This window comes from Sciurus carolinensis, chromosome 7 (assembly GCF_902686445.1).
Source record: "Sciurus carolinensis chromosome 7, mSciCar1.2, whole genome shotgun sequence".
NCBI lineage: Eukaryota > Metazoa > Chordata > Mammalia > Rodentia > Sciuridae > Sciurus > Sciurus carolinensis.
The window spans coordinates 116,793,875-116,818,459 of NC_062219.1; the positions used below are offsets into that span (position 1 = coordinate 116,793,875).

General features: G+C 37.7%; 1 protein-coding gene across 1 annotated transcript in view; it reads left to right on the forward strand.

Annotated features, from left to right (window-relative positions):
• Btbd9 (BTB domain containing 9) overlaps positions 1-24,585 on the forward strand; it is a 387,287-nt gene that overhangs the window by 37,283 nt on the left and 325,419 nt on the right. The window contains exons 2-6 of the mRNA XM_047557540.1: positions 3,664-3,878; positions 7,923-8,286; positions 9,422-9,686; positions 18,107-18,328; positions 21,118-21,235. Coding sequence (XP_047413496.1) covers positions 7,942-8,286; positions 9,422-9,686; positions 18,107-18,328; positions 21,118-21,235 — 950 coding nt within the window. The 5' untranslated portion in view covers positions 3,664-3,878; positions 7,923-7,941. The remainder of the gene's footprint in view (positions 1-3,663; positions 3,879-7,922; positions 8,287-9,421; positions 9,687-18,106; positions 18,329-21,117; positions 21,236-24,585) is intronic.

The window sequence follows — 24,585 nt, forward strand, 5'->3', positions numbered from 1 at the left end:
TAAAAAAGTGTATGTGTAAAAGTGAGTACAAACTACCAGTTTGTAAATAAGCTAGCCCAATGTGAAAATACTCAATTTTCTGCATAGAAGCTGTGGATTGATAACTTTGTTTTAGCATCATTTACCCCTTTGCAATAATAGTCATAATAGAATTATATCCTAAATGAATTTCTTGGTGGATATTTTGTGAACTTGTATGCCTAAGGGACGTAAACTGTAATAGCCAGTTTTGCATTACTATAATAAAATATCTGAGGCAGGCTAACTGTAAGGGAGAGAGGTTTATTTAGTTTACAGTTTGTAGGTCCAAGGGTATAGCGCTGGCACTGGCTGAGGACCTCTTGGCTGACGTTGTTACAATGGTGAGAATGCATGTTAATTGGAAGAAGAAATCACATCTTAAAACAGGAAGTCAGAGAGCTGTGAGGTGATTCCAGGCTTATTCTTTTTATAGCAATCCTCTAAAGAGAACTGTCTAGTAGTCACTTCAGAACTACCTTAATCCTTTTGTAGGGCAATGCCCTCAGTGACTTAAGGACTTACCACTAGGCTTCACCTCTTAAAGGTTACATAACACTTCCCACCATCACCGCCACCGCCACCGCCACCACCACCACCACCACTACCACCGCTCAGGACCAACCCTCCAGTGCGTCGGCCCCTGGGAACAAACATCCAAACCATAGCGGGTAGCTTAATCTAAATCAGTGACTCTTCTCCAGGCTACTTATTAGATTCACTTCAGTGTGATGATTCCGATGCCCAGGCCCCATTCCAGACTCATTAAATAAGAATCTCTCATGGTGGGACTCAAGCACTTTTTTCCTCTTTTTAAGCTCCTCTTGTAGTTTTCGTGTGTGACAAGCTCACTGAGAATCACGGGTCTAATTAAAATTATTTCTATTTGCTAATAAAAATTCTGTTTATTCCACACTAAGTGGCTATTTTCTGTACCCAGCAATATTCTCTTTATGTCTCCACTTGGAAAAACATAATTAAAATGTAAATTTAGCAAATGAAATTATATGTTTTGAGAAGTAAAGAGCTGGAGAACCTATTAAGATAGATATTTACATATGTACTATTAGTGTTTATGATATATCAGTTGAAGAATTGTAAATTTCCCTTCTGAGCTAGTTAACCCCAAATCAATCATTGTTTGGCAAGAGTCATTTAGTTAATAATTGAGTCTTGGCCATGACCTAGATAAAATATGAAGAGAATTTATTTCAGAAAATATGTTCAAATTGATAAGGAGTATGCACTACATCCTTTCATCCAGGCAGGGACTGTTATGTTTACAGTCATGTACCTTCATCACAATAATGGATAGTAATGTGAACTATCCTGTTGAGAAGAATAGGATTTTGGAGTCAGGTTCTAGTAGCTTTCAGAATTTCATGGCTAACATAGGAAACAACCATGTTACTTTGAACATCAGTTGGGAAACCCAGCAGAAACAATGAAAGAAAAAGGCCTCATCTGGTCCTTTGTCTCGAGTACAGTTAGTTCTTGATTAAACGTTATGGAGGAAGTAGCAAAATGACCTTTTGACCAAATCGTTTTTTTTTAGTACTGTGGATTGAACTCAGGAGTGCTCAACCAATTAGCCACATCCTCAGGCCTTTTTTGTATTTAATTTAGTTACAGGGTCTCACTGAATTGCCTAGAGCCTCACCAAGTTGCTGAGGCTGGCATTGAACTCTTGATCCTCCTACCTCAGCCTCCTGAGCTGCTAGGATTACAGGTGTGCACCACTGTGCCCAACTTTTCTTTTCTTTTCTTTTCTTCTTTCTTTCTTTCTTTCTTTCTCTTCTTTCTTTCTTTCTTTCTCTTTCTTTCTTTCTTTCTCTTTCTCTCTTTCTCTCTCTCTTTCTCTTTTTTTTTTTTAATATTTTTAGTTGTAGGTGGACACAATACATTTATTTTGTTTGTTCAGCTTTTATGTGGTGCCAGGGATCGAACCCAGTGCCTCACATGTGCTAGGCAAGTGCTTTCCCCTGAGGCTACAACCCCAGCCCCCCTCCAGTGCTTTTTCTTTTTTTAAAAATAGTTTTATTTAAACATAGCCACGTTTCTGTGAGGCTACTTATTGCCTACGCTGCTTTTAGCTCCTGTGGCAGAGTCGAATAGCTGTGACAAAGGCTAAAATGAGCCTTTAATGAGCAATGAGCTCATATAATGAGCTATAATGAGCAAAGCCTAAAATACTATCTGATCCTTTGCAGAAAGTTTGCCAACCCCTGTATTGGGCCGTTGGTCTTACACATTAGACTATAGTAGCACAAATTACCTGCTATGCTCCTAAGCAGAAACCTTTTTAGCTGAATTTGGTCTTTCATACACAAGTGACTAGAGATGTTTTAGTTCTGAGTCTGCATTTGAAGGAGAGAGATTTGTCCTGTAATAACGGGAGAATGCTGCTAGTCCCCCGAGGCGCCTACCTGTTATAAGGGGAACCAGGAGCTGCTCACTTACCTGACTGGATGTCTCCTTCCTAGCTCGATCTTTACTGTTCTCTTGCATCACAATCCTTGCTGTTGGTTCCTTTGTTGGGGCAAGCATGTGGTAGGAGGTAGCTTAAGGAACTTGGTCTATGAGGCTCTTGTAGTTGCAGGACAGAAAGGCCTTGACCTTGGGATTAAGGTGTCTGGATATGGAGGTTTAAAGATTAGGAACTGCTCAGGCTACAATCCTGTTCCAAGTAGAGAGTTCAAGAACGTGTGGAGTGGCCACTGGGGAAAACATCTGGCTCAATTCCCCTAGTCCTCTGGTGCAACAGAGGGGCAGCTGAGTCACCGCTGAGCTACCAGATCTCTCTCCACGTGGGGCACCTGAATGCTAGTGAAGTCTCCATCTACTTGCTGGGTTACTTAAACCTGGAAGAGAAGTACCTGGAAATACATTAAGGACTTAAAACAAATATTTTTAGCTTTCTAAAATCATAAATCCCCTAACATCTGAAACCATTAATTAGTCTTTAACCTTGCTTTTCTGTTACTTTGTAGAAAGACATTGCATATAAAAGCAAGGAAGTACCTATAAGTGAAATAAAATGTAATTAATGTTCTGGTAAAAACTGTCAACCTAATCATCAGAGCTACAAGATTGGAATGGAAATTAGTCTGGAGAAAAGTTCTGGGGTTAATCTTTTGGGGAAGGGTTTGGGATGCTACTGTAAACTTCCATTAATAAATGTCTATTTATTTTTATGATTTTAGAAGATTATTTCTTGGAGAGTATTTAAGATGGTTTTATACCAAGATATCTTCTATGAAATCTGATATTTTGTGTGTTGTTTATAATTTGAGGGCCAAGATCTATGCCTGGGTATATCTGGGTATAATTATGCTCAACATTATAATAAATTTATGTTAAAATAATGTTGATTTTTTTTTCCTTTTCCCGGTGTACTGTAAGGAATGTTGGGACCTGTATTTGGCTCAGTTTTCTAGATGATGATGGCTTTCCTACTGTGACAAGGCCTGAAAGCAGGTTGAGGTTGTTTCTCAGAATAAATCAGCTAATAACGTGACCGTTGATGAATGCTCTCTCTTGTTAACTTTTGAGCACTTTAAACTTCTGCTTAGCTGTGTTTATCATGGGGGTTTTCTGAGAGCACTCTCCTTCCCTGCTAACTCTTACCCCTTATCTTTGTGCTAGATAAGTGACTACCGTCTGTTTCTACAAGATGATTAAACAGCCACACCTCTTCGCCCCTTTACTTCGGTGGGAGAAATTGATCACGTGCACATTTTGTCTGAGCACATCGTGTGCCTTGTTGATTGGGGAAGAATATGGCGACGTCACGTTTGTCGTGGAAAAGAAACGTTTTCCTGCCCACAGGGTAATTTAGCAGCCAGATGCCAATATTTTCGGTAAGTATAATGCCTTTTTGAAAATTCTAATCATGTGTAGCAAACACTGGTATTTTCTTCTGAAAAATATGCACCCAAGCATACCAGCAAATTCTAGCAAACCTTCAATTCAGCCTAAGAATTTCATCTTGGTAGACTTTTTGTTATTTTTTTTTAGAATCACCTTTTCCTTTAGGAACCATCTTAGAGTGTAAGGGGTTAGAAAGCTTCCCAGGCTGACAGTATGCATCCTATTTTATTAAGATTTGAAGAATATTTCTCAGACTGTCTTTTTTCCCCCCACATGGGATGACATTTATTTTATTCAAATATATCCATGCAATTTTGCTTTAAACATTTGGACCAGCGCATTGTGTAAGAATGACATTAGTGGTCTTAGCTTTCTCTAACTAGGGACCTGCATACAAGAGGACTAAGTGTTTTATATCATTTTATTTGCTTTTCAGATTAATAGATTTTTAGTGGGGGTTAGTGGGGATTGAACTCAGGGGCGCTCAACCACTGAGCCACATCCCCAGCCCTAATTTGTATTTTATTTAGAGACAGGGTCTCACTGAGTTGCTTAGCACCTTGCTTTTGCTGAGGCTGGCTTGAACTCTTGATCCTCCTGCCTCAAGCTCCTGAGCCACTGGGATTACAGGCGTGTGCACCATGCCTGGCTAGATTAGTAGAATTCTGAAATAATTTAGCAAAATTGAATAATATTTATGCAAATAGAAAGGAGCTAGATGATTTCATTGTAGTCTGTATTTTTGCAGTTTTGTATTCAAAACAATGAGTGAACTTTTGATGTTATTTCTAAAATCCAGCTTTTATTACCGCTTCCTCCAAATCATCTGTATCTTTACTGTAAACATTTTATATACTCAGTGAAAGTTTGATTCCCCTAAATGGGCAGGAAGAGCAAATATTAACAAAACTGCTTAAGAAATTTTCTATTGAAAAACTTAACTATCTTTGAAAAGTAACAAAGATCTATTTGAAGGAATGCTGAAATACAACCATTTAAAATTGAAAGTCAATATTCTGATTCTTCACTACTCTCACCTTCTCACAATTGATGACTAATGGGATGTACACTGATTGGCAGATAGGCTTCTTGTTGTTTAGGTAAAACTCAGCTTGCAACCTGCTAGTGAACATGTTTGCCTCTTGGATTCAGGCTTCTGAGGCCTAGGACCTTTAGGTAACCCAAGAGATCTGTAAGACATATAGATTAACAACCTAAGTTAAAAGAAACAAATAGTGACTGAGACTAAGTTTCATAGTTATATTAGAAATAAGACTAAATAAAATATATATTTAATTAACGTAAAAATCCCACTTAAAGATAGCTATTGTTTGTTACTCAGATCCTTTACTTTCAGATCTATAAGTATTATACTGATCTCTTAATTACTCTTCATTTTACTTACATTAGTTTTAAGGGAATTGTCACTGAATTATTGACTGAGTGATAATGTATCCCTGATAATGGACCTTTTTTTAATTGACAAGTATACAAATGGCCCATAGAGTTATAGATTTTCCTGAAGAAGCTGATGTAAAAATGGAGAGGCCCATGCCTTAAAGAAAATTTTGGTTGCCTTCTTCGAAAATGGCACATCAGCTTTTATTTATTTTATTTTTTAAAAAATATTTTGTTTTATAGTTGTAGGTGGACACAATACATTTATTTTAATGTGGTGCTGAGGATTGAACCCAGGGCCCTACGCATGCTAGGCGAGTGCTCTACCACTGAGCCACAACCCCAGACCTGCACATTGACTTTTTTTTTTATATATTTTTTAGATGTTGACAGATCTTTTTATTTTATTCATTAATTTATATTTTATTAATTTATATGTGGTGCTGAGAATTGAACCCAGTGCCTCACACATGCTAGGCAAGTCCTCTGCCACTGAGCCACAACCCCAGTGCCCTTTTGGCTTTTATAAGATCTGTCTTGGCTCTTTTCTGAGGTACAGAACATGAATAAGGAAGGTTTCATGTTTACTGTGAAAAGTTCCCTGTTCTGCAGTTAGCTTGCCTTTAACTGGGAATCGACAGGCTCTGTGACAGCATTTGGGCCTTTCTGACTGCTGACAGTTAACTGCTTTGCATAAGACAAATTAAGACAGCAAGACAGCAACACCTAGAGTCACACATGTTGTAATAAAGTGCGTCTCTTGGAATACGTGCTTTAGCTAGAATTGCCGGAGTTCCTTATGAACATCTCAACACTTCCCATTTTGTGCAAATAAAACACCGCTGTAGATGAAATCAGGAGCTTAGAAAAGACAGGCATTTTGTTAAAGGATCTTGTTAACACTCTCCTTTTTCTTTTTCCAGTGGTCACCTCAGCCAACTCAGCTGGCCTGGTCTGGTCATTATTTGTTACCAGCCTTTGACCTCTTCACATTTTTCCTTTTGTGTATCTTTTATTTTCTTACTCTTTTACTACTTTTAAAGTGTTTTTTAAGAGTCTACTCTTGCTGGGTGGTGTGGCGCACACCTGTAATCTAATTGCTTGGGAGGCTGAGTCAGGAGGATCTCAAGTTCAAAGCCACCTTAATGATTTAGAGAGGCCCTGAGCAACTTAGGGGGACTCAAAATAACATATAAAAAAGGTCTGGGGGTGTGGCTCAGTAGTTAAGTGTCCCTGGGTTTAATACCCAGTTTTAAAAAAAATATTCTACATTAAGTCAGAATTTTTCAGCCTTATGTTTAGTTTGTGAATATATATACCTTGCAGTTTACAGTATTCAGAGATAATTGGAAATAACTATATGGGGGATTCTCTCAGGTTTTCAGTATATTCTTAAAAGAAACTCAGATACTTTTTAGAAATTGGGAGTCATATTGAGTGAATGCAATATACTTCTCTCACTTACTGACTTTCCTTGATGTCTCTCTGGATATCGAACCTTTATAATATTTGACGGCTTTTTGGGTAAACTCAGAGCCATTTCCAAGACTTTCTTGGATAGAGTCTCATTGAACACTATTCTTGTGCAAAATAAAGTTAACTATCAGCAGTCAGGAGAGGCCTAAGCACTGTCACAAGAGCCTATCCATTCCCAGTTTAGGACAAGCTAACTGTACAAGAGTAACTTTTCACAGAAAACATCAAACCTTCCTTCCTTACCTGCTATATATCTTGGGGAAGAACCAAGGCAGATCTTTCTAAGTCAGTACTTATTGGTCTCCATTGGTCTTTTTAATGGCTGCATAGACTGTCTTGTTTTTCAACCATGTTTAACCGTCGTCCTAGTGAGCCTTTCCACAGTGTTTTAAGTAAATATTCTTTTATATTTACTTTTACTGTGTTATTTCTTCAAAGTCGAGTCTTAAGAGAGAGATTACTGAGTTGAAGAGTATGCACATTTCAGATTTCAGTTACTAAATTACTTTATGAAAGTGGAGGCCCATTTAAAAAAATTTTTTTTTTTTTAGATGTTGATAGACCTTTATTTTATTCATTTATTTATATGTGGTGCTGAGAATCGAACCCAGTGCCTCACACATGCTAGGCAAGTGCTTCACCACTGAGCCACAACTCCAGCTCCCGGAGGCCCTTTTTTATATACTCTCAAAGTAGTGCATGAAAGAACCTTCTTTCTCATTGCTTTCACAGCACCGGATATTAACCAACTTTCTAATTTCTGCCAGTCTAACAGGGGAGAATCATATCTGATTATTGTTTTAATTTTATCTGATTACATCTTTTCCTATAGAGATTTATTTTTAAACTATTGACTTTTAACTTCTTTATATTGATTTAATTTTTCCTCTTAAAGAATGACTTCCAACTTTCTGTTTAATCTTAAGCTCTCAGGATACCTCATTATTTCAGTTGTTTATGAAATTAATTCAAATGGTTTTTAAATTATTATTCTTGCTTTCTTTAAAGAATTATTTAAAATATTATTTTTCATTTTCCCACCTGGATCTTTGTGCCATTAAACAAATTTATGTTTGCATGATATAGATAACTACTATTTCACATATTTTGTAGCAATTCTTATTGAGGCTTTCCTCCTGGGTATCTTTTCTGATGTGCAGAGCATTGCTGTATGGTGGAATGCGGGAGTCTCAGCCTGAAGCAGAAATCCCTCTCCAGGACACCACTGCAGAAGCATTCACAATGCTACTCAAATACATCTACACTGGGCGGGCGACACTGACAGATGAGAAGGAGGAGGTGCTGCTGGATTTTTTGAGCCTGGCTCATAAATATGGATTTCCAGAGCTGGAGGATTCTACCTCTGAGTATCTCTGCACCATACTTAACATTCAGAATGTCTGTATGACTTTTGATGTTGCCAGTCTCTACTCACTTCCCAAGTTAACTTGTATGTGCTGCATGTTCATGGACAGAAATGCTCAGGAGGTGCTCTCAAGTGAAGGCTTCCTCTCCCTTTCCAAGGTGTGTCATTCTCTGCTATACTACTACTACAAAGTAGTTTGTAGGCATGCATTGTTTTATTTATATGGGTACAGTGGCAATACAATAATGGATTGAAAATAAAGATCATTGGTATCAAGGAGGTTATCTTTCTAGCCACTTGCCTCTGCCTGCTGGGATTCTAGATGGTCAGAGAAGAAGAGAAGCTAATTGGTTCTGTGTTCTTTAAGATTCTTCTGGTAAGCTTTATGTGCAAAAGAGACTGTGCTACTGGGTAGTGGTTTTCAGGATGATGACAGCCAAATAGGGTTCTTTGTGGTATTATATACTACTTATTGGTTTTGTATTTCTCTGACAGAGAGTGCAACTAATAATACTTTATAGAAAGAGAGGAAATTCATAAAGGAGATCTGATGAGTCATTGATGTCTTTAAGTCACTGCTTTTTTTTTTGAAACTGGCTCAAAATTCACTATTATAGCTAGACTAAAACTATTTTGCTCAAGTCTTTCTCTGAATCCTGGGTTGTGGTTATTGCTCCTTTTCTATTTTTGTGTTTCTCCTAGGACCTGACTATCTCTAATGAAAAAAAAACAAAATAAAACAAAACAAAACAAAAAAACCTTTAATAAGCTGTATTTCTCAATTTGAATGTAAACTATGATTTTTATTATTGCACATAATTTTAAAGGCAGAGATCTTTGAGGATTGCACCAGTGTTGGTGTAGGTTAGTTTGGAGATCCAAGAATAAAAAATATGGTACTGCAGTGTTACTAAGGATAAAAGATTTTGAATTTTAGGTGCATAGATGTATCTTACTGACTTACAAATGTACTTTCTCCTAAAGAAACCTGCTATATATTGAGAGCTCTTCACTTTGTCACTTTTCTTTTTGCTAATTTAAAAAAGATGGGTACAGATGTATTGGAGAGACCATCTAGTAGTACAAAATACCTGGGCAGGAAAGAAGGGTGCTACCATCCTTTCTTATTATTCAGACAACCATAGTAAGTGGCACCAGGCATAAGGAAAGACAAAGGTCAAAAGGAATTATCTAAATATAAATGATACCTGCAGTTCTGTGAAGTTTTACTGATTGATCATACTCATGGTTGGGCTCTATCATAACTGGATTTTTCCTTTTTATAATTTTCAGACAGCACTTCTAAACATTGTGTTAAGAGATTCATTTGCGGCTCCTGAAAAAGACATTTTCTTAGCCTTGTTAAACTGGTGTAAGCACAATTCAAAGGAGAATCATGTGGAAATCATGCAGGCTGTGCGTTTACCTTTGATGAGCCTCACCGAACTTCTCAATGTCGTGAGGCCCTCAGGACTGTTGTCTCCTGACGCCATTCTGGATGCTATTAAAGTGCGGTCAGAGAGCCGGGATATGGACCTCAATTATAGAGGCATGCTCAGTAAGTACCTGGTTATCCTAAATTCACCAAAAAGTTTTATTTGCATCTTATGCCATTCATTACAAAACCGTAGTGCAGGTATAAATGGTACATGTAGGGCTGAACATGCCTACTTCCTGTGGAATGTCTTTCCTGTCATTCTCTATGAATTCTTTCTGGGATTTATTAGCCATGGTAGACCCCCACATAAATATTTCTTGCCATTCCTGGACAAATTTTTTCAACTGTTCCCCAGAATATCAGAAATTACTTTGTTGAAAAGCTGCTTTTCATGCTAAGACCTTTCTTCCCTTCATCCATCAGAGAAGTACTTAGTTCTTGCTGTGTACACATTATTTTGGCACTACAGACATGAAGTTTCTAAATAACAGTTATGATATGTAACACTAATACAGCATTTTTAATACTTATGTGGTGAGTTTTTTAATTAGTTAATATTATAGCAACTGACACTTGTAAAATGCTTAATATATAGTAAGAAAAGTTCCTACCAACCTGACCATTTAGTTCACAACTCTTTGAGGTAGGTCTTATGTTTAGCTATGTTTTACAAATGAGGAAGCTGAAGCACAGAGAGATTAGGTAACTTGCCCAAGGTCACACAGAAAAATGAAGATCTAGGAGTCAAAACTATGTAGTTTGGCTTCAGAAACTTTAAGTAACCACTAACCACTAAACTATGTTGCATAAATGTAAACAGTCTCTACCTTTGATCCTTTTAATTTCGTTATGGAAGTAAGATATAACGTGTATGGAAACTTAAATAGAACAGTGTCCAAGAGAGTACTTGCTATAGCATTGCAGAAGAGAGTGGCTTAGATGAGGGAGATTTGATGGAGGTTATGAAACTCAAGTTTGATCTGAATGGCATCAGTGTTGGTGAATTTCAGGTGGGAAGAAAGTGAGGCTAATGAGACAGAGGTTAGAATATTCAAGGGCCATGTCTAGAAGAGCTTGATTAGAATAGAAGACTTAACGGGGCTGGGTTATGGCTCAGTGGAAGAGTGCTTGCCTAGCACGTGTGAGGCACTGGGTTCAATCCTTAGCACCACATATAAACAAATAAATAAAATAAAGGTATTGTGTCCATCTACCACTAAAATAAATATTTAAAGAAAGAATGAAAGGCTTATGTTGATTAATAATAAATTATGTATAGGTCATTTCAAACCCACTCATGGAAGTCTTTGAAAACTAGTTTGGAATCTCCCAATATGCAGTGAGGAGCTTTCGAGGGGCAGTGGAGGTTTGGAAAGAGTGCTCTCTTGTGCTGTTCTTGATGATTTGGAATAGGAAATAACTAGATTTAGGAAGACCAGTGAGGAGGGTTTTAAATCTGTACACTTATGTGGTGTTAAACCAGGGTGGTGTCAGAAAAATGGAAAATAATGAGTGTGTAGGAGGGATATTATGGAAAATTATTAGATCTTGGTGATTCAAGGGGTTTAAAGTTAGGTACCAAATTTAGATAAAGGGGCTAGAGATATAGCTCAGTTCATAGAGTGCTTGCCTGTCAAGCACAAGGCCCTGGGTTCAATCCCCAGCATCCTAATTTACATCTACATCCTAATTTCAGAATTGTTAAAATTTGAAAGACACACCCGTCTTAGAGTTTATGAAATATAGGCTGAGCTTGGTTTTTGATTTATTGCATTTGAGAATTTCTGGGACACTTAAGTTGTAAATTTTGTCTAATGTTAGTCATTTCCCTGAGTGATCTCTTCCTTGACCATGGCATTAGACATGCTTGAAATACTGATTGATCTTAAACAGGTGTCCTTAGCCTGGACTCCTCTCCTAACTCATCATATCTAGATTTCTTTTTCACTAGGCATAGACGAAAACGTATTGGTTTTGAGGCCTTACAAACTTTATTTCTAATCCTGAATTAGTCACTTACTAGTTGTATGATCTGGTAGAAGAATTTTAGTTTTTTATTCCCTACTATTGTTATGAGAATTAATCAAAATAAAGTGTACAAATGATGTGCACAAATAATGTGTATAAACTCAATAGAGGAAACCTTTGTAGTATTGATGTGTTCTTCCTCATCTTGACTTCTGTGTGGGCATTGTCCCATTGATAACATTATTTTAAACTTATTTGTCTTTGATCCTTGAAGGCAGAGATGATCTTTGTAGATCTTATTGATCTTTGTATCCTTACCATTTAACACACCGAATGGCATATAGCAGATTCATGGCAACTGCATTCAGGAGAAATGTCTTGTAGGAAGTGGAAACACATTACTGTTGTTTAGGAAGCATTCAAAGCTGGTGATAAAAAGAATTGAACTAGAATATAAAGAAAGAGATCTAAGTCTGAGACTTGGAGAAGACCTAAGACCAGGAGTCTTAAGGTAGAGAAGGAAGGGTTGGAGAGGTGGGGAGATGGCTAAGGCAGAGGACTGATATAGAGACTAATCTGAGGAGGGAGCTTTTTAAGTGAAGGGAGTGGTTTATGGCATGTCATGATGCTGGGAGGTCAAGGCCAGTAAGAATTGAGAGTAGGTTTTGGATATAAAGTTGTCTGAGTTGGTGAGCAGTCTGCACAAAGCTTGGCTGCACAGGGAATTAGGCCATGAATGTTTGAACAGATAGCAGATAGGATGTGTCAGCTGCCTGATATGTGGGTAAAAGGTAATAGAGAAATACTGTGGTAGCGACAGAAAACAGGTTGGGAGGGTCCAGGAAGAAACTGGAGGTGCTGGCTAAGGGTCAGCCTTGGATAAAGTGTGGGTAGATGGAGGGTGGGGAGGTGGCAAGAAGAGTAGTTAATTTTAAACTTTCTAAGTTCTCATTGTTGTATTGTTTCTTATGGAAACTCCCTGCCATCCCTCCTTGTTCTAGATTTGATCTGAGCTGCTAATAGGACCCTGGAACTGGATTTGTTAAAGGGACAGGCTTAGGATGTGGCTGCATGAATGAGGAGGTGCTTTGGACATTTCACATACTTACTGGATTTGCTCAGCCAGTCCATATAGGTGTAAGACCTGGGTTGTAATAAACAGATCAGGTTACCTGTGAAAGGCCTAACTAGCTAGGAGAGGCCCTCAGGTGTGGAATGATGCACTTACTGTGATTATCGCTCATCAATGTTCAGTTCTTCATTTTGGAGTAATTCAGGGGGGAGCTCCAGGAAGAGATTATGTAAATGTTTGGGAATCTTTTTTCTATCTTCTAAACTTGAGTAATGATTAAATAGCAAGCTGTTTTTTTTCTGACTTTTCAAGTATTTGAATAGTAAAATAAATAATATAAATACTAAGGAGGCATAGTATTTCCTATCAGATCTTAAAGATATTCATTTAGTTAATTATTTTCTAAGTAAATGTTATCCAAACATTCATGTCATTATTATCATTATTATTTTATCAAATTTCTTTAGTTAGAAAAGTTCTAAAATTTCAGAATTGTTTCTGGACTGATGATTTGAAAAGATAGGTCTGCTTGCTTTGGAATTATTGACAGAATTTGTTTGTTGGTTTGCTCTTCCCTTGGCATATGTTTTGTAACTTTAGGGACTTTTCATGAAATGGAGGGGACAAGGGCATAGACACTAATGCTTTTTCTTTGAGTTCATTATATTTGATTAGTAGAATAAAAGCTGCATGTCCTGAAGCTTTACCAAATTAAAGAGATATTTTTTCCTCCTTAAAAAAAGAAGATCCAAAGGATGTTTTTAACTTAGCAGTGATGGCTGGTCTTTCTGGAAGGTAGTTTAAACTAGTTTTATGCATATATGATGATGAGCATTTATACACCTGGGAAAGGAAAATTAACTTTTTAATGAAATTATTTTTTCTCCTTAGGATATTTGAATTACTTGTAGCATCTCTTAACATTTTGGTTTTATCTTGGCTTTGGAGAGATTTCTGTCTTGAAACTTAGTGCTTTTTTATTAAGGCTGAGCTATTGTTTTGTATATCTCAGGCTTTAAACTTTGGGAAAGAGAACAGTAATTTCTTGTTTCTGTTTATAGCAGGGAGCAATATCACAAATTCTATCCTCAAGATTTCTTTATTGGGTAAAAGTCAATTTATTGGGGTGTGTGTCCATTTGCCCTGTGCTGGTTCCAACAGTTTCTGGTCATCAGATGGGGAGCTTTGCTACTGTGATATTATAGTTGTTACTTGCCTAGGCTCCTATTGGACTGTATTTCTTAATGACTTTAATTATGCCTTTTTCTTGCATTTTTCCAGCACCTAGCACAATCCCTGAATATAAACTTTTTAAAATAAATAACGGAATGAATCCTGTCCTTGCTTCTAAACTAGAATTTGCTTCACCATCTCAGAAAGATCGTGTATACTGAACCTTTTGTACTTTTAAAACTCTTAGACTTTTGTTGCTGTTGTATCTTTCCAGCTGTAGTTTGTTGTGATGGGGAAATCTGTCTGTTAACTAGGGGTTCATGAATGGTCTCTAATGAGCCTCCCTCTGCAGAGGCATTTAGTGTGTGTAGTTGTGCTCTTGTCTCATGAGGTGGTGAGCTCCTGAGGGGTGGGTCCAGGACAGTTAGCACATAGTAGACAGCTCAGGACTTTTTTGTTGTTGTTGTTTAAACAGAATGAAGTTCACATTTAGTTCTGGAATCTTTCTGGATAACTTTCCAAAGTTACCATGTAAATCAGTGCCTAAGCTAAAACGAAAGTGCTGGACTTCTGCCTCCTGAGGCCAGTGCTCTTCTGTAGATTGTCCTGCTGGAGATCCTTTCTGTTTCTGCTTTGTGGTATGTTTGAGTACTGGTGTTGGTGAGTGTGGAAAGGAGGCCTGCAGAGAGCGGGGAGAATGGGGAAAACTGAGGTCAGACAGGAGTTGTAATGCTGCGTTTGTTAGGGAGTGTTATAGGAGGGAAATCAGGAGGGGGAGTAGATGATGATTTAAGTGACAGAATTGAGTAAGAAGATTCCAGTGAGCAGAGAACCAAGTCTGGATCCATATAATCCATTCAGGTGAATAGCCATCTCAAGCTCCATGTAATAGAGAGGCCAATAAAAGATGATGAAGAACAAAAAGACATTAAACAAACACACGGGATACTACCCCAGCACCACTCCGATTTTGGCACTGTGTAGCGAGAGCAGGTCCTGCCCCATTTTTCCTTTCTAACATTTGATTTGTTTCTACTAGCAATAGAGCTTCACAGCTTAATTTTTCCTTAATATTTATAAAATGCATTAAAATTACTAGTGTAAAGAAAATTATGACTGCTTTCATTTATTCCCTACCACCTTATATTTTTTGAGAACTCTTTACTGATAGAGGTTATGAAGAATATTCATGATTTGGATTTTTTTATGATTTAAATTTTCTCATAATCACTTTTCCTACCGAATTATTTAACTATAGATTTTTCAAAAAATACTGGGAGTTGTATTTTTTCCAGCAAGATACTCACAGTCTAGTTACCATGAGAGAATTTCCACTTGTATAAATGTTCTCCATTTTGAAGTGAAAGATACTATCAGAGAATGAATCTATCAAGAATGGCTAGAAAGTTCTCAAGTACTCTTGAAATGAACTTCAAAGAAGACCTATACTCGTGGTAGAAATTTCATTTCTATTTAGACTTATAGTTACTCATTTGAAACTCTTGTGCCTACTATATTATTCTTAGCTTGAAAAATTATATTGCTGAAGAAACTTATGTTAAGAGAAAATCAAAGGTGACATTAGTCTCTAAATCTGAAAGTTTGATGTATCCCTCTTTGGCTTAGATTTACCTCTTGATGGCGTCAGAACTGGAGAGGATGGTTCCAGTGGTCAGCAACAACAGACTTTATGCCTGTACATTTTATTCCTAGCAAGGAGGCACAGAATATTTATTTTTACCAAGTGGTTAATGATATTGAAAAGCACAGATTTGAAACGCTTGTTTGCTTACTTATAAAGCTTCACCTCTAGATTGGAGGGGTCAGAAGGGCCTATCTTGGTCTAATTCACCAAGTCATTCCAAGTGTTTCTTACTGTGCCTGGGTGTCAAGTGAGTTCTCATAAACACTTTTTGACTGAATTGAAGGCTATGTACTTATATAGTACTTTAGCATACATTGCTTGTAGTATTTTTTAACAGAAACTTTAGGAGGTAGATTCGAAAAAGTATTACTTATTATTTTCAGATAAGAAAACATATTTATCTAGGCATGTTGACATACACCTGTAATCCAGGGACTCTGGAGGCTGAGGCAGGAGGATCACAAGTTCAAGGCCAGCATTAGCAACTTAGTGAGACCCTCTCTCAACAATTAAAAGGAATGAGGTAAAGTGGCCCTGGATTCAACCAAGAAAACAGATTTAGAGAGACTAAGAAGCCTCACTGAAGGATAGGGAATAATAGAGCCTGAATCTCAATTCTATATATATTTTTTTCACTTTAAAATCCCACTTCTCGCCCTTTTTTTTTTTTTTTTTTTTTTTTTCCTTTTTAAAGCTATTTCAGATTGTTTCTTTCCTCTGGGTCTTAAGCAACCTTAGAGGGAAGTGGGACTTAGAAAGGGAAAGGTGTGGCCATTCCATCAGAAACCTTACCAGGGAGGTGGCATAGCACTGCATTAAACTCAGGGCCCTGCAGACAGACTACCTGGGTTCTGACCTCAGCTTTGCTACTTGCTGGTTGTATGACCCTGGGCAAGCAAGTGCATCTAATTTTCTCTGCCTCCATTTTTCATCTGCAAAATGGGATGTGCTAGAACTGTACTCAAAGGATTATTATGAGAAATAAAGGAATTGATATTTGTCAGGTGCTTAGAACAGTGTCTAGCACTTAGTATGTATTACATAAGGTTGTTAAATGAACAGGAAGAACATGCATGATTATCATAAGGTAAGAGACCTTAGAAAATCCTCAGTCTGTACTTAGCCTGTGATGGTAAGCAGCTGAGTGTGACTGGAGTTGTGGTTGCTGAGTGTCTTTAGTTTCTGGCTAGTTGCTTAGTTCCCAGTCCCCCTCCACTTTTCATCTGTATATATTGTCCTCTTCTGAAGCTACTCTCTTTACTGGTCCCCATTCTAAATTTTTTGAAAAACCAATTCTTCCAAGAAATATGCAGTGATGAATTACTTACCATCTTTTCCCTAACAATTAAAATTTTTTTTTTACTTGTAGATGGACACAGTACCTTTATTTTATTTATTTATTTTTATATGGTGCTGAGGATTGAACCCAGTACCTCATATGTGCTAGGCAAGCACTCTTACCACTGAACTTCAACCCCAGTCCCATTCCCTAACAATTTGATTATAGCTTACACTTTACCCTCTTCAAATCACACAGCTGGGACTGGGGAGATAGCTCAGTTGGTAGAGTGCTTGCCTTGTAAGCACAAGGCCCTGGGTTCGATCCCCAGCACCCCAAAAAAAAAAAAAAAAAAAAAATCACACAGCCAAGACATATGCGTGCCTTGAGGATTGTTTACTTACAGTCTATAAACTTGTATAGTCTGCTTATTCTGTGTTTTTATATGTATATTTAATAATAGTTATCGTGATTTTTAAGAGCATACTATCTGCTTTACAAACATCATCTCATTTAACCCTTAAACAGGATAGTATCATCCTCTTAAGAAATTGAAATTTTGAGAGGGTATCTTCCCCAAAGTGACATATTAGAGGTGGAGCCATGGTCTAAACTGCCTCCTCAACCCCTAACGTGCAGCCTCTTTGTCTCTTTATGGAGAGTGTCAGTTTTAGAATATCAGTACCTGGAAGACAGGTTCCAGAGCTATGGAACATAATTTGCATAGTAAACTTTGAAGTTCCAGGCACAAGTGATGGTTAATAAATCTGATATTGGAGAAGGGAGAGAGGGATTAATAATAATCATAATACTGATTATGATGACAGACTGAATTTTCATTTAAAAAAATTCTCAAGTGAAGTTAAATATATTTTCTTTAGATGTAGTGTTGTTTTTTTTAGCTAGATGAATTGATTCAACATGTCCACGTATGTCTGTCAGCTATTCTGCGTTGGAACCCTTGTTTTCTCTGTTGTTTTTATCAGATGTCTGGCCTGTTTGCTTTGCTTTTATATGTTGTTCTCAATCCAGATGGCAGGTACAGGTCATTCTGCTTGCTATTTTTGTCCTGTTGATCTTAAGTTAAAGCTACTAACAGAATGAACTCAGCAGAGCTGTTTTGTTTATCCCAGTACATGTTTTTTTCTAGTATTATGAACTTTTTCTTAATAACATTTAGTTTCATGTACATTATAGCTGTGATAGTGACATTACATTTGAACTTTGTATGTTGTCTTAATCCTTATACATCTTCCATATCTTCTACCCTCATAGACTTGCCTGTGCCATTTTAAAATTAAATGCAGATAATAGAATTGATTAAAATATAAAATTGTCTCCCCCCAATATAGAATAATTTAATAAGCAATCATTAACCTTGCTTTTTGTATTTTTAATTGTAGTACCAGAAGAAAACATTGCAACTATGAAGTATGGAGCCCAGGTTGTAAAAGGGGAGCTGAAGTCTGCCTTATTAGATGGTGATACTCAAAATTATGATTTGGATCATGGATTTTCTAGGCACCCAATTGATGATGACTGCCGCTCAGGCATTGAGATTAAGCTAGGTCAGCCGTCCATTATCAATCACATACGGATACTCCTGTGGGACCGGGACAGCCGGTGAGTCATTAGAGAGAAACTGACGTTGTTTGACGGAGGTAACCAAACTTTGTGGCCATCTACTTTGGTTTTACAGATTTTAATAGTTTATTTTAGGCATCATTCTGCTGATTCTCTTGAAGTTGGTTCTGTAGGAAGAGTGAAAGGTTATATTCCTTTAAAAATATAATTTTTTCTTCCAACTTAAAAAGTACTGAACATGTGTTTATTGTTGAAAATATCAAAAAATACATAGAAGAAAATAAAAATTGGTAGTAATCTCTCCACCCATTATTCAGTTCTGCATATATTAAACTAGTGTTTTTAAATTATGCCTAGATACACGCATTCACATACATACTCATACAAACATCTGCGTGTAGTTTTACAAAATAAAGATAGGATATACAGAAGTTAACTTCACTTTTTAATACATTTTAAACATTCTACCCTTTTGAGACTATTCCTCTAAAATGTATTTTCAATAGTAGTCTTGTATTCTACCTTTAGGTTAACATTATTCACTTAATTCCTTACTTTTGGATATTATAACAACCTTTTAAATGCATTTTATTATGGATAAAGAAAGAAATTGTCTTATATTATATGGCTAAATTTCATCCTCAAAATAAAAGAAATTAGTGAAAAAATTTGGTGTGCTCCAGCCTAAGAACCCACATTCCTCAGTGGTTTCAGGATTCTGCCTTCCAGCCACTGTGATACTTTCACCCACAGTATCCATCCATGATGGCAGAAGTACCAGAACAAAACTGTGACCAAAATAGTGCAGCAAATATTAAGCATGCAGGACATTTGTTCCTTTTCAAATATGCCCAGGATGCCTTGGTCACATCATATTAGCAGATTAATAGAGCTGACAGGGAGAAGAGAGGGAGAGGAAAGGAAAACAGAGAAGCAAGAGGTGTGCCTTCTCCCTCTTTGGTGCCTGGTCTGGGTGCTCAGCCCTCCCCTCTCGGGGGAAAAGCCAACTTGGAATGGTTCCCCACACAGGCCAGCTTATATCCTGCTACCTCTTGATCTCCTGAATTGTGTTGCTTCTACTTATCTTTAACCTAAACTCTGCCTCTCAGGAACTAGGCCCTCTTCTTGCCTCTTTGGTCTGGGCATGAAGGGCTTATAGTAATGATGACGAGGCCCTGAAAACCTTGAGAGGCATAGTGCCTTTCTTCTGAGGCCACCACCCTCATCTTTTGGACCATTTGAGTCAGATCTGAGGGAAGCTTTATGAGATGAGTCAGATTTCCCAGGTGTGTGGGTGTTGAAGGTCCCCGGATTATCATTTTCTGTTTCCTTTTTTTTTTTTTTGCGGTGCTGGGGATCAAACCCAGGGCCTTGTGCTTACAAGACAAGCACTCTACCAACTGAGCTATCTCCCCAGCCCTTCTGTTTCCTTTTTATTAAAAGCAAATATATCCTGACGTGTGTCTTGGTGGATATGATTTGATTTTTAATTGACAAAGTAGAGCTAACTCACATCTCATTTCCAAGATTTTGTCTCTAATAATAACAATGTAATGCTAATATTTATATGACACTTTTCATTACTTTTATGTGGCAGGCATGGTTCTAAAAGCTTTAATATTTTGCTCATCTAATTAATGATGAAATTAGTATAAAAGTACAAATTAATGAGAAAGGTTTTTATATTTGAAACTGAGTAGTTATCATTGTTTTCATGACGTTAAGCATTTATAGGCCACTTTGTTTTAATATCTCTGTTACATTCACTGGGGCTTAACTTTACCATATAACTGTTCTTTTCTCACAGAAATTGTTATCATTGTAAGCAAAGGCGAAAAATTCAGAATCTTGAGCCGAAAAGATTTTGACGTGTTGTAAAATTATATCCTGCATTACTGATAACCCAGAGAGGTTCAATAAAAGGTTATAACCAGTTTGAGACTGAGCGATAAAATGAATGGGAGGTGAGGGGACAGCAGAAAATGAGGGGATGACACAAAATAAGCTGACCTTTTCTGGTCACAACTGTAGGTTGCAAGCTGACATTTATGATCACCTAAATCTTCCAAGATTGTTCCTGTTGATATTACAGTACAAGTAATAACTGCATCACAAATTTAAATTTGGCTTATGACAAGGGAATATAGATTTGTTGAGTATGGACCAGCATATAATGGTCCAGGGTTAGCTGACTAGGGGAGGATGATGGGCTATTTTCATACTGCCAGGTTATTAGCTTAAAGTTGTACCCAAAAGAAACACACATTATCTCTTCACCCATATCATTTATTTTTCTGCAGGCTGTTTGTGTGTGCCCGATGGTAGGAGATCAAGAGGTAGCAGGATATAAGCTGGCCTGTGTGGGGAACCATTCCAAGTTGGCTTTTCCCCCGAGAGGGGAGGGCTGAGCACCCAGACCAGGCACCAAAGAGGGAGAAGGCACACCTCTTGCTTCTCTGTTTTCCTTTCCTCTCCCTCTCTTCTCCCTGTCAGCTCTATTAGTCTGCTAATATGATGTGACCAAGGCATCCTGGTCATATTTGAAAAGGAACAAATGTCTTGCATGCTTAATACTTCCTGCACTGTGGTCCTTGTTCTTAAGCAGTTTGTGATTTGATAAGGTAGACAAACTGAGAGAGAATTTTAATACACTGGGGTGAATGCTTCAAAAAAGGGATATATGTGTCTTTTGTAGTTATCAGAATTTGTTGTACAGAAAATGTAATTAGTTAATTCTTTAGTTTTGGTACTTTGTAATGTGTTTATTTAAGTATAGCTTTGCATGCTATTTAATTCCCTTTTGCCTGCCTTTCCCCTTTTGATTCATAGGCTTATTCCTACTTTATCGAAGTGTCAATGGATGAACTTGATTGGATCAGAGTGATAGATCATTCGCAATATCTGTGTCGGTCTTGGCAAAAGTTGTACTTTCCAGCCCGTGTCTGCAGGTTAGTTCTCATGGTTAATAAATGATTTTTATTTTTATTTAAGGAGAGATGAGCTTTGAGATGGATACTGCATTTTTCTGTCTTGTGGAAGAAGTTTTTCAGGGTATCAACTACCAAACAACCCAAGGGAGGAAAAACTTAGGGAAAATATGGAAAATTATGCACCTTACTATTTAGAATGCAGTATGGAACTATTCAACATGCCTTTTACCATATTTATTTGCAAAATGTGAAGAATGAGAAGGGACAGGGAACACTTGAGAAGTGGAGATGCCTTTGAAACTTCATGCTATACAATGAAAGCAAAATCATTAGGGGCATGTTCTTTCCACGAAAGCCAGAAGAGAGATTTCTGGAGGCATTTCTGTCAATGCCTGGGCCAGGAGGAGGCTTTTGGATGGCAGGGTGCATGTTCCAGCTATCTGCGTTCTGGCTTGTGTGTCCATGGCTAGATGGGGTTTGACAGAACAGGTGTTTCAGGCGGGTTTGGGTTTGGGGCCCGGGAGACTTCTGTGGGACTCCGTGCCCACACCTCCCTTCCACTACAGCACCTCAGCTTTTGTTATTGTTAAGGTACTACTGCCCCCGGGAGATGGGAGATTGTTTTTAAAAAGCTACTGTTCCAATATTTTGTATTCTACCCTTAGGTTTAAGACATTGTTTAAAATAAATTTCTGAAATCCTGCAAAACTTACAAAATGCAATTGGAAGGTCCCTGAAATTCTGTAGTTTTGTTCTTTTGTGGTTTTCCTGCTGGAATAGCCCTCAAATATTATTTACCTTCAAGTCAAAGGATCAGAGGCAGAAAGCCCTTGGTTCATTTAATCAGCCTGAGACAGAGAGTGGGGGAGGGATATGGCTGGAGTAACTAGAGAGAATACGAAGCTGGTTCTTCCCAGGCTCCCTTCCCCAGCCTCCCCTGCAGCCCTAGCTGACTGCCCATTGTGGCTGATTGGAGGAGACTGAGGATGCCCCACAGCACTTCGTCTCCTGGTCAGAAGTCACCATCATACTTGTTAAACTCATGGTGCCATGGCATAAGGCTGAATTCTTCAGCACAAGAATGCCACAAAACCTTCAGCCTCTGGTACCACAAAGAATGTTGCCTACATTTATTACTATGGGTATGACTGGACATGATATTCTTATTCAGGATATTTATTCTATCCTCTTGTGTGAAAATGAAGAAAATCAATTTTATTTCCCTAAAGAGGTACTAAAGTAACTGAGGTCTGACAGTTCTTTTATCAGAGAAGTTTTGAATGGATTAAAATAAGAGGAACAAGAAATTGAGTGAAGATGCCATATCTCAGAGCTGCCTAGGCGTAGGTGGAAAGTAACAGAGGGGACCCAATGTGGAGGAGGAGATCAAGTCTGCATTGACTGGGGCGATTATGGTTTTATCAGATTAAAAAAATGAGTAGGATAACAGTCAAAGCATCTGATATATGAAGTGTATTTGATTTGAAATAATAAAATATGACTCCCAGAACAAATCATCATGGATATAATACCAGCCATGACAGTCTCCGTGCTTTACCCACCTCACAGCTCCAGTTGTTAGGAGGGAGATGTGCCTCCATTCATAGTCTCTGTCTTTTAGAGAACATACTTCCTTTATGTATTAATGAGTATTATTTATCCTCCTTTTTCCTTACTTTGTCTCTCCTGTCTGGCTTTGACTTTAGTAGTGTAGTTTATATGTGTTTAGACTTTGATTGTATTTTTTTTTTCTTGTCCAAAGGCAAAAAATTTGCCCAGTAATGACACCATTTATTTTTAACAGAAAATACAGAAATTTTTATTTTTATTTTTTACAGAAAAGACTGACCCCAAACATAAAATATTACTGTTCTATGAGAAATTAAGCAGTTTTGCATCAATTAGCAAATTCACATAAGCACTCCTGATCTCAGACTTAGAGATGTTTTTAAACTTCTCATTTGAGGGAACTAGGAGAGGTGGGGCTTGACCGCGATTCCAGCTATTCAGGAGGCTAAGGGCCGCGGGGCCAGGATTGAGGCCAGCCTAGGCAACATAATGAGACCCATATTGAAAAAAAACAAAAATTTTTCATTTGAACTGGTCTTACCATAGTATGAATTCCTGCATTAATGAATAAAAACTTTGACATATGTACATTTTACCTTTACGTGGAAGTCACATTGCTAACTTTCAACATTTCCACTGTAATATTCTGAACATTTGCAAATCGGAATTTTTTTTTTAATTTACATAGGGTAATGTTGTTGATTCATTCTGTTATTTTTTCCCTTCCCCCACCCCTCCCACCCCTCTTTTCCCTCTATACAGTTCTTCCTTCCTCCATTCTTACCACCCTCCTTAACCCTAACCCTAAACCTAACCCTAACCCTAACCCTAACGCTAACCCCTCCCACCCCCCATTATATGTCCTCATCAGCGAGATCATTCGTCCTTTAGTTTTTTGAGATTGGCTTATCTCACTTAGCATGATATTCTCCAATTTCATCCATTTGCCTGCAAATGCCATAATTTTATCATTCTTCATGGCGGAGTAATATTCTATTGTATATATATGCCACAATTTCTTTATCCATTCATCAATTGAAGGACATCTAGGTTGGTTCAACAATCTGGCTATGGTGATTTGAGCAGCAGTGAACATTGATGTGGCTGTATCTCTGTAGTATGCTGATTTTAAGTCCTTAAGGTATAGGCCAAGGAGTGGGATAGCTGGGTCAAATGGTGGTTCCATTCCAAGCTTTCTGAGGAATCTCCACACTGCTTTCCAGAGTGGCTGCACTAATTTGCAGCCCCACCAGCAATGTATGAGTGTACCTTTTTCCCCACATCCTCGTCAACACCTATTGTTGCTTGTGTTCTTGATAATCGCCATTCTAATTGGGGTGAGATGGAATCTTAGGATGGTTTTGATTTGCATTTCTCTTATTACTAGAGATGTTGAACATTTTTCCATATGTTTGTTGATTGCTTGTGTATCTTCTTCTGTGAAGTGTCTATTCATTTCCTTAGCCCATTTGTTGATTGGATTATTTGTATTCTTGGTGTAGAGTTTTTTTGAGTTCTTTATAGATTCTGGAAATTAGCACTTTATCTGAAGTATGAGTGGCAAAGATATTCTCCCACTCTGTAGGCTCTCTCTTCACATTGCTGATAGTTTCCTTTGCTGAGAGAAAGCTTTTTAGTTTGGATCTATCCCAGTTATTGATTCTTGCTTTTATTTCTTGTGCTATGGGAGTCCTGTTGAGGAAGTCTGGTCCTAAGCCGACATGTTGAAGCTCTGGACCTACTTTTTCTTCTATAAGATGCAAGGTCTCTGGTCTGATTTCGAGGGTCCTTAATCCATT